At 31.0% G+C, this 11,990-nt stretch overlaps 1 protein-coding gene across 1 annotated transcript; it reads left to right on the plus strand.

Moving 5' to 3' along the window:
* The first annotated feature begins 8,103 nt into the window (after nucleotides 1-8,103).
* On the plus strand, nucleotides 8,104-9,897 carry LOC118071561 (protein ANTAGONIST OF LIKE HETEROCHROMATIN PROTEIN 1-like). Its single transcript, XM_035090745.1, has 4 exons — nucleotides 8,104-8,306; nucleotides 8,379-8,525; nucleotides 8,611-8,878; nucleotides 9,379-9,897. The coding sequence occupies exons 1-4, from the start codon at nucleotides 8,104-8,106 to the stop codon at nucleotides 9,895-9,897; spliced, it is 1,137 nt and encodes a 378-aa protein (XP_034946636.1).
* The last annotated feature ends 2,093 nt before the right edge of the window (nucleotides 9,898-11,990 follow it).

The following is an 11,990-nucleotide window of genomic DNA, read 5'->3' on the forward strand; positions in this document are numbered from 1 at the left end:
ATTTCCTTCATAACTGAATCAAACTTATCCCTATAATGCAAAGGAACATGACGAGGAGCCTGTTTAATGGGAAGTGCATTTTCAACATTAATTTTATGTTGTAAAAATTTTGCACTTTCCTAAATCAGAAGAATTTTTTGCACAAATATCCATATTCTCCAATAAAAGTTCTGCGAAACGAAATTTATCATTGACATACAAAAATTTTGAAGATCTTTTAATCAAATCTAAAACAAATTCTAACAGTTTATTCAAAGAAGAACTAATTTAATTAATTAAAAGAACTTTATTACTTTCTGAGAATTTTTTATCAAGAAAATCTTTCAAATCAGTAAATAAACTAGACTTGATTGAAAAATCTAATCCTAGAATACATTCTTCTTCAATTTCAGCAAAAACAACCTCAAAATTAACCTTAATATTGGAAATCTTCATTTCTACAGTAAAAGTTTTGGTCTAGAACCAGAAGAATAAGAAAAATCAATTGAATTAATATTTAGTTTTGACGAAATTTTTTTTTGGACGAACCTTCACCAGTAGACTCATTAGAATTATGAATATTTGATAAACTAGTTTAGCTTGAAGAACTTGACAATCCTTCTTAGAATGTCCTTTTTCACCACAAATTCAACATTGAAAAATTTGCGAAGAATTTTGATTTTGAGAATTTGACCTAAAATTTCCTTTAAACGAATTATTTTTATTATCTTTTTTAAAATTATTTCCAAAATTATTATTTTTATTAAAATTCTTATTTTTTTTACTCAAATTATTATTATTCTTATTATTAGATTTATTTCTATTCTGAGCTCAAAAGGGCAAATCTTCAATCGACTCAAGCTCTAAAGCTCTCTTAGTTGCTAATTGAAGAGACTCAATTCTCTCCGAACGAAGAGAAAACTGTAACTTGAATTTCTTTAATCCAGAAATGAATTGCAAACCAGCAATTATATCTCTCTCTTCAAAAGAGACCGAAGAATACGCAAATTTGACAAGCCTATCTAAATCATTTGAAAAGTCTGTTACATTTTATTTTCAGACTGTTTTCTAGCCTGAAAACGACTAGAAAAAGCTCGAGAAAATTGAGCTTCACCAACATGATCTTCCAAAATTTTCTTCAATTTTTCAAAGTTCCCTAAATCTTCTAAACTCAAATTTTCTAAAATGACTTAAGCTTTGTCCTTTAAATAGGACACTAAAATCGATGCTTTAACTTCATTTGTCAACTTATGCAGACGAGCGATTGTTTTAAATTGACGGGAATAAGATTCCCAAGTCTAAGAACTATCAAATTTTCCCGATTTTGCAAAAGCTAAAAAACTATTATTAACTGAAGAAGTTAAGAGCGATTGAACCAAATCAAATTTCTTACCTCTCGAAATAAATCTTGAGTTTCTCTTCGACCTTCCTCGAAACGTTTCTCCAAACGAATCTGATCTCAATCTAGTCTTTTTTCTAGTCGATATAATCTTATCATTCACGGTACGCGAAAACGGTGCCAAAAGTGGGATTGCTTGTAAACGTCGATGCATTTAAAAAGCTAGATTTTGAGTAATATCTACTATGTGAGACAGACTTTTCCAAATTTCCTCCACATTATTTCTCACATCTTGACGAGTCTTTACTATTTGACCCGTTGTCCAGTTCGAACTCATCATGCCTAAAAAAAAAAAAATAAGTCATGTCTTAACAATTTCATTTAAATATTCAACTGATATATTCAAATTAAAATTAGAAACTTACCAACGAAGGAAACTAAACCTTACTGATCATAATCAATCAATTTTCCAACACTAGTACAATGTTTTATAGGTAATGAGCTATTTAATGTTGAAAAACTGTATTTGTGATGTTGAGACCAAAATTCACGAAACCATACATTTCGAAAATTTATTATTTTTCCTGGTTTATTTGGGTGTGGTATATTTTTCTCATTTGGTCCATTGCATTAATTACCAACTCTAGGTCGTAAATTCGTATAATACTCATCGAAATCTATAAAAATACAAGTTCTTATTTTCATATATGATGTAATTTGATTAAAAATAGTTGATAAATGCATGAAAAAACTGTAAAACGTGTTAACGAATTGCCATGAGGCAAAATAGTTATGGCACCCTCTGCAGCAAATTCTTGATCTCGAACTGGTTGAACTTTTGCACCCCAAAACAAATATGTATCGTTGAATTTACTTCATTGCTTTATTTATTACATTCAAAGAATATTTGTAAGTGACAAATAATAACACTACCAGACATAGTCTTCATTAACAAACAGAATGACTCCTCTTGCATCATGTTTTGAAACAAATCGTTAGACGATACGATCAAAGTCTGCAGACTTGGAATTCCTTAATATTTTTTTACTAATGTCTATCCATATATCATACTCCGATGTTAGACCAATGAAGCGAGCAATTCCTCAAAGAAGTACTCTTTTTTTCTACACTTTAATATCTTCACTGTTATTTTTATTACTTTTTCACCATAATCCCTTTCAACTTCGTTCACTTCATGATCAATGAATTTTCAGAGCTGTATTACTTTAAGTGACAACATAAACCAAACTTGACCAACTGGTACTGAAGCACTACTTTTCGTTTTTACAGATACAATTGTACATCAATATCTTCAAAATTTATCATAATATCTTTTACTAATAAAAATCAATATTGAGGCTAATAAATTTATTCACCTTGCGAGGTTTCCTGGTTAGTATATTATGGGGGTTTTCTATGCTTCTATATTATATTCTATTTTGTTCACGATTTCATACGAGGAAAATTGAAGGAACTTCTTTGTAATATCTTTGTACTTCGATATTTTATTTCTTAGATTCCTTCTGGGAACATTAAAATTGAATATGATATTATTGCTACAAAAAGACAGTAAATATACTTTTGGTAACTATTCATTCCAGGGAGCATATTTTTCTCATGATTAATCATCTTTGAACAGAAATATAAACAGCTATTCGATTAAAAATAAGTTTTGAACTAGCTGCAAAAGTTACGTTGATTTTGAAATGATATTATGGGTGCATATATATAAATAATCTTGTTCTAAGGCAATTTGATAAATTTAAATTTACTGAAATTCAACAAAAGATCAAGTTAAATACTCAAGTTATGCACTCAAAGTACGTTGTCGATATTGAAGACTTCTGCGTTGAAGGAACAATCCACTAGATGACAGCTCTGACAGTCTTCTGCAATGGAATCGAGTTTTGCACCACATAACCTAATTTCTCTTTCTTCTTGAATTTATTTTCAGCGCGTCATTTTTTTTTTTGTACATTAATTCTTAAAATTTCATCTAAATTACTTCTTTCACTTTCATCTTTTATTAGATTGAAAAAACGCATATAACATATATTTTATTTGAAATACCTGACTATTAATTTGAATATTTAACTATATGACTAAAACATCATATTCTCTATATGATATCGCATGAATTTTTGTTTAACGTTAAACTATGTAGATTTAGTTCCAAATGTATTCCTTAGTCAGATTCAAAAATGAAAAATATAGTATTGTTTCGTCAAATTACATCAATTGAAAACTCTAAAGTAGATATATGAGGAGAGTCCAAAACCCACCTGCAATATCGGCTGAGGTGAAAAGTGGGTTGCGATCCGCACTAATTACCGACCGCGGTAACTTCTGGCGGTAAGTTATCGACTCACCGACCGCGATAAGTTATCGACTCACCGACCGCGATAAGTTATCGACAGCGATAAATTATTGGCAGCGATTTATACCGATCCTAATTGGCGATAAATTATCTTTAGTGATAATACCTACCTCGATTGGCGGTAAATTATCTTTAGTGATAATACCGGTTTCGATTAATGGTAAATTATCTTCAGCGATAATACCGATCTCGATTGACGATAAGTTATTATCAGCCCTAATATCTATTTTTACTGTCTTCGATTAGCGATAAGTTATTCTCAGCTATAATACCGATCCTTGATTAGCTATCATTCCTCTTAATCTCTGCTACTGATTATTTAGGAAATTAATGAAAACGATGACTTTTTTTTGTGTGCACAATTTATTTATAGCGAAAAAAAATTACATTTTATTATTACATCATAATAATAATATAATTATTATAATAATATAATACATTAATTTTTCCAATATATTATGTGAGTTTTCTCATTTGCGCACTTAAAGGTTTATATTCTATTATTCGATCATGTGAGATCAAGCAATAGGCTGATGTGTTAGCAGGAAAAGCTTTTGATGATTCGAATTCAAGTTGAACATCAACTGGTCCTGATATTAAGGATTCATTTTGTTTAGAACAATCGATTACTACAAGTGGTGCCATATCAATAAATTTTCTTTCTTGAGCGGAGGTTCTGCTTCTCTATCATAATATGATGTTCGAAAAACTTTATACATATCGTATAATAAGGCAAATTAATTATGACTTATGTCAAGATCCATGTTACCATATGGATAGCATTGTGAATTGAAGAAAAGTTTTACATCCCTTGAATCACAATGATCGAAATTACTTGCATCTTTCGTAGCATTATTTTTGCGTGCAGTTTAAAATCCTAATATAACATAGCGTGGCTTTCCCAGTCGAGTTGAGGTTTTTGCAACCCATAAGTGTTTGGTTATGTTTGGCAGCATTGGATATTTATATAATTCCCATGAACTTAACAATTCTACTCTTTTTATGTCTGCAACAGTGACATAAGAAATTATCCATTCAATTTTTACAAGCGTGATCGTCTCGACCGATAATCTTTCATTATCAGTTACCCAACCTGCATTATCTAAATAATTTTTTTGACCTGGATGAAGATATAGATATCCCTTCATAAGACCTTAAAGACCAACATTTTTATTTCGATCGTGGCTGCAAATTGTCATAATATATAACTTTGTTACCACGTTTTTTATATGCTACCCAATGTGTTCCAGGTCCAGTTTTATCGTCGAGATGAATAATTGCTCATTCATTTTTCCACGGTGTAGATTTTGGAAGATCATTTCGCATAAAAACACCACGAAAAAAGGGTATTCATGATTTTTGCATATTTTTAAAGTTTAATATCAGTCAGTGCACGACGAGGTAAATAAAAGAGTTTCTTTTTTTGCTGGTTTCAAATACAATCCTAATCCTCTCTTGTACGGTTTTAGACGTAAACCTTCACCCTAAGCTATTGCTTCCATTTTCTCATTATGTCGTTTAGCTTCCTTTAATTGACGTTTGGCGTCTCTAGCATCATTAATTGCTCTTGCAAATCCAACTGTGCCACCTGTCTTGACCAACAGACTACAGCACCAACTGCACTTAAACCTGCAAATAGAAGTATAAGAGGTAAAATACCTCCCACTTTTGGCGGCATTGGTATCATACGTGGAACTTTGATTTTTTTCTTTCCACCGGCCTCGCAAACAGTCTTTCATGCCGCACCTAATGCAGATTTAATAGGATCTGAACTGGATTTCAACATAAGCTTTGCTGAATTAACAACCTTTTGCCAATGTATAACTTCCTTGTCCTTTCTGTTTTTTCTTTCGAACTCATTATCAACTTTAATTTAACTTTTATGACGTTGGAAATGCATAAAGCAGCAATTCGTTTAGCAATATCTGCGTCGCTCGCGAAAACACGGTTCAAAAGTTTTTCAGCAAGTATTTCATCAGCTGCGTTTTTAGCTTCAATGTTATCTCGATTTTGCGAATATGCAATGTCGTGTTTTTGACAAACAGCGTCCAATGGATTGATTCCTGGATCTCCACGTGCTAATCTTTCTTCCAATTTAGTTCCCGGACCGCAATAATGACGTCCGGGTATATGAAGTTCGAATGGCAATTTGTTTATAAGTGTGTCAACAATACCAGCACCTCGTTTTTTGATACGTCTTTGCACTATCATTGTTCAAGAACGACTAACTCGACACCTATAAAAGATGTAAATTTATAGCTAAAATGTCATTTTACATCAAGATGACTTAGTTATGATTTTTGATGACGTAGCATGCGAAAAACAAGATAATATGCGAATCTATTTTTGTATGGGACGACATAGTGATATTGACTGTTTCTATCTTTGTCAAACTTATGCACGAATTCCTAAACATTTGGTGCGTGACAATACAAACTTTTCAGGCAAGATGACATGAATCTAAAACACATTTACGATGATCATGTGAATACTGACATGACTTATTCTCATTTTCGAGATTTATGTTCCATGTGCTAGAATCATGGTAAATATGGCTTCTTGGTAATTGATAAAGACAGTGATGTTGATAATGGGTGATATAGAAGAGGATTTGATTGCTTCATAAGGATAAATTTACCGTGAATACATTAAACTGTACATTATTTATGTGATTGTCAAAGTGTCAACATAGAAACTACGGAGCTGCAACAAGAAAAAAATATCAGTGCTCTGCAGTGGTCTGGGTGCGACCTGAAAGGTCCACACGACCAACTTCCCAGTGGAAAAAATAAAAAAACACCTCGAATAAAATCGTTTCCATTTTTTATAACAAATGGAATTGTTATAAACGAAATGAGTCTGTTTTTATTCATTTAATATGGTTAGTTACTTTATTTCAGTAAAAGAAAAAATTGTGCGTTAGAAGAATTCGAATGTACCTCATGGATCCTTTTTTTCATTATTTACAACGAATTTCATTGTTATACACGAAAAGAGTATGTTTTCATTTATGTCATACGGTTGGTAACATTTTTTTAGTAAACGAAAAAATTATGCGTTAAAAGTACTAATATATATAGAAAGGGTCCCTATTTTTATTGTTTATAACAATTTAAAACTTATTATTTAAATATTACTATGATCAATAACCACTTGTTAGTAACAATGTTCAATTGTTATGAACACAATTCCATATTATTGACAATTATTATGAACTATTATAGCGTCTTTAATGCTGTTTTCTCAATCCTGACACGAGTTTAAAATTCTTTTATGGCTGATATTGTCTTTTAAATTTTTTTTTTTTCGATGAAATATTGTCATCATATATCCATACAAGTATTCCAATCATTTAATATTCATATTTCTGCAATGATCTTAAAATTTCGTCAAAAAAATGGTATAATTTATAAATTGCAGAATTTAGGTAGTTCACTATTTTTTCAGTTTTTTGATTCTGCCAAAAAAATGGCTTTACGATTTTCCTGAAAACATTTTCAGTCCTAAGTTACGTAATTACGCGTCAAATGCAATTGGTCCTACATCGATATCATTTTTTGTTCTCGAGATAATCGACAAGAAAAATAATTCCGAACGCACGTACGAACATACGAACATACGTACATATACACACACAGACGTCCACGTGAAAACTATCGTATTCAACTCTGGGGACCTTAAAACGTGGAGATATGTCAAAATTAGCGATTCGCAAAATCGGACCCATTACTATAACTTCCCACTGGGAAGTTAAAAATATTATTATCTATAAATTTACCTGATCAATCGGAAATAACAAAAGAAGATGAAAACATGTATGGTAGAATTATCAGTGTGACAAACGCCTATCGGAAGCATTATCTTCCCGACAAAAGTATACGAATTTAAAAAAATTCACCGACATCAGCATACATATACCGAAAAGTGGGAGAAGTTTAACACAGTATATGATTAAACATGAACAAAATCATCCTATCGATTATATCTATTGGGATGATCCCAATGAACTTGTAGATCGACTTCGTTCACTTAATGCATCTCAAACTGCTGGAAATTACAGTCATGTTAACGAGATTTTATCAATTTTCGAGGAATTACGTGAAGCTGAAATCATTTATTAATCTGATGTGTTCTACACAGCTACTCATTTTTTTAAGAACTTTTGAAGTGAGAGGTTTAAGAATAAGGGTATGTTCCGAAATATAAACCAGTATGCTGGCCAGTGTAAATGACGTCATAAATCGACGCCATACTGGTGATTCGTTCCAAAACACTGGCCAGCATATGACGTCATACATTATTGCCATATTGGGAAAAGTGTTTGTGAGTATTTGATAAAATTTTGTGCTCCAAAAGTTATTCCAAATCCAGTACAGCAAAAACATTGATTTTAATTAATTCGTCAAGAATGGAGATACCAACAGTTACGTTAGTATGCCGTGTTGCCACTGAAATTCACTCTGATTCATCCGATAGTGATTCTGATGATGATGAGTTAGTGCTTGCTTATTTACAAGATAACCAAGGAAGAGAAAGAATTGTAAGAATATACAATTATGTGGCATTTACTGTCCTTCGAATGTCGGATAAAACATTTAAAAGCCATTTCAGGTAATTTTTTATTATGTCCAGAAAAGGTAATATTAATGAATGTTTTAAATCTGTCAATGTCATTTCTTTTAGAGTTGAAAGGAGCACTGTCGATTATTTAATCAATTTACTTGGGTCAGATTTATCCATAGTAATTGGTAATCCTGGTAGATCTCCTATTCCTGTTTATACTCAAATCCTCATAGCGCTTTGGATGATGGCCACTCCAGATTCCTATAGGTGAATGAAAAATCATCGGCTTTAAAATGTTTATTTGGTAATGTACAATTATATGAAACATAAAAAATATTAATCGTATTTACAGATCTGTTTGCGAGCGCTTCGACATAGGCAAGGCTACTGGCTGGAGAACCGTTTGGAAATTTGTGAAAGCTTTGTATAAATATTTACCAACATTCATCAAATGGCCTAGCACTCAAGAAGCTCTAATAACTGCAGCTTATATTGACAGACGATATGGATTCTCCGGGGTGATAGGAGCTGTTGATGGAACTCATATTAACATTCCAGCACCTCATCTTAATGCTCAAAATTATATCAAGAGGAAAGGAAGATATTCCATACAAACTCAGGTAATGATGAGATCAATATTTTGCAATAGTTAATTTGAAAGAATATAATACAAAATAGAATTTCGTTTACACAATACTTTGCATGTTAAAAATATTTTATAAATGAATCTTTATTTTGGACTTAAATATGTATAGCGTTTTTGATACAAAAAACATCTTTCTTATTTTGTCTTGAACTCCATATCTGTAGCTTTTAGCTGATTTTTATGTTTTTGCTCTGGTAATCAAAGTCTTCTCCAACTCTGATATTTTTTATTGTTGTAGAAAATTCATTTTTGCTAAGCTTTAGTTTACCTGACTGCATAACTTTACAACAGATGTTGTAAAAATCCAACTAATTATTCTTCAAATTTTAACTTTTTTATGCTTAATCTTCTAGATTAATTATAAATTTCTGACTTTTTCATGATATTTCTCTTACTTAGACGTTGTTATTTCTGTAATCAATTTTGTTATATTCTCTTCATATTTTTTAACAACAATTTTTTTATATTTTGTAGGTTGTATGCGATCACACCCGAAAATTTATTCATGTCTATGCTGGTGAAGTCGGCTCGGTTCATGATGCAAGAGTTTTTCGACTTTCAGGAGTACAAAATCTTTGTGTTCCAGCCAATTTTCCTCAAGACACTCATTTACTGGGTGATCAAGCGTATTCGTTACAACCTTGTGTAATGGTACCTTATAAAAATAATCGTCATTTAACGAATGCCGAACTTCATTACAATAGAGTTCAGTCATCAGCACGCATGATAGTGGAACAATCCATTGGATTACTGAAAGGGAGATTTTGCAGTTTATTGGACAAGTTACCTATTAGACGAACAGACCTGATACCTTATTACATCGTGGCATGTTGCATCTTGCATAATATTTGTATTTTGCAAGATGATTTGATACAATTTCCAATAATAATTAACGGTAATGTTGGAAATGTACCTAATGCACCTCCAATGATTAACAATACTATGCGAAGAGATGGTATGAGGAAAAGAGAAAGAATAAAAAATGCGCTTTAAAGATTCATGATATAAAATTCTTTTTGTATTCTCCTATATTATTTATTTGAATAAAAACATTTATTTCGTTTTTGTAATCTTTTATCTTGTTTTTTTTTGGACTTGCTATCTTCGGAAATAACCGTATTTATTAATTAGCAATGTAATTAACTGACAGAAAGGAATTTCCATAATTCCTTTATTGAGAAATTCTAAAGCCTGCCATAAAGATTAAGAAAAAAAAATTAAATTATCCGAATAATTTAGATAAAAATATTTCTTACAATCATCATTAATATTTCGTATGATTGTTAATGTTGCTGCAATAAACAACTAATTATTCGATTAAATTTTTATTTAAAGAAATTTATTTGTTTGTCAACATTTTTTGTCACATCTAATCTAGATTGCATTTTAGTACTCTAATCCATCACTGACATAAGAAGAAATTGGTTAAAAAGGGTCATTACATTTATTGTTACGGAATTAAACTTAATTTTGTAATCCAGTTTATAAAGTATATTCTTTTTTATTAATATAAAACATATTTTCATAAATTCAATACAAAACAACATTATTTTTTTGTTTATGAACGTATTATACTGTAGTATACCTAATGAAGATCTTTATTGAATAATCAAAGTAAGTGACATAACTACAAAGAATAGAAATAATCAAAATTTAAGAACATAGAATGAGAATTAAATATTTAATAAAATCGTCATAGTTTGATACGGATTAAGAATTATGAACCAATTGGCTGTTATGCTTAATGAAGTTCTTTTGAAAGTTTCGTCAAAAATTATAATTTTTTTAATATCTTCAGCTCTTTAAATGCATAAAAATTCCATTGTTACTGGCAATGCTTCTCACCACTATGATTGCACGGCGTATTGCAACTACAAAAACAAAAGTTGGTAAATTACACACTCATAGATTGAGACATGATATAAAGGTATTTTCCAAAAATGATTACAATATCAAAAATACTAACCATCTTTCGTGGTATCCTTGGCTGATGGTCACAATGACTATCAGCAACAACAACGATCCAACAACTGAACAAATAACGTGATGGTTAGTTTGGACGGAGATCAATAGTTAATAAGGCACTCCAACAATGCTGAACGAAACTTAGAAATTAACCTGCAATAAATGAATGTGGCAATCATAGATATCCCTTATTAGATGATGCAATAATGTACTAAATGAAGCTAATTGAACTTACTATCACAGCAACTTAAGCTGAATTATTTATATCAATCTTAGCTTTTTTAGCAGCACCAATGACCGCAATACTGCCTGCCATTGATTCAATGTTATCATTGAGTCTATCTAAACGAGACATTTTCTCACGACGATACAAGAGATCAGTTTCTTTCTCTAATCGCCGTTCTACCATCATTTCTTCAAGAAAATGATCCAACGGCTTCTCACGTCTTGGTCGTGGATTAGCTACTTCAACTATTTCAATAATAAATTCCAAATATTAATTATTATTCTATTTGAAAATTTTGAAAGGACTTACTCATATTATCTGGAATTCCATTTCCTGCCACTGATAATGGCTTTACCCAACGTTCTTTGTGGAAAAGTTCATGCATTACCTGTTAAAAAAAATACGACAATTTAACATAAATTTATTGAAGTACTAGAAAATAGTTGGTGAAGACTTTTGATTCTTGATGTTATTAGTTGAAAAATAAAAGAGAAGTCAGTCACAAAGAGTATAATTCAAGGTTAAATATATCGGTCCGAGCTTAGAAGCTTTGAAGCTTCATATTTTCTATTTTTTTAGTGTTGAACTAGTAAAATCAGAATAAATAGATTTTACCTCTTAATTATGTCTATTGCAAGAAGCTTTTGAACATAAATAAGAAGGGAGAAATTGAAGCATTGTAAGAAATGTAAGTAAATATTGAATTAAATACTGACATCAAAAAAAATCCACTTGTCTGCAGCTCCTCCAGGTTTATTTTTTAAATCTAATTTTTCTTTATAAAGACGTTTTAATAAGTCCATTTTTGACACACATTTCTGATGCGGTATCTGTTTGCCTTTTTTTTCAAGTAAAATCGTATTAAATTTTGTCGTAGCACGTTTAAGCGCGTCTG

This window comes from Chelonus insularis, unplaced genomic scaffold (genome assembly GCF_013357705.1).
Source record: "Chelonus insularis isolate UGA/USDA-ARS -01 unplaced genomic scaffold, ASM1335770v1 contig_86_pilon, whole genome shotgun sequence".
In the NCBI taxonomy this organism is placed as follows: Eukaryota; Metazoa; Arthropoda; class Insecta; order Hymenoptera; family Braconidae; genus Chelonus; species Chelonus insularis.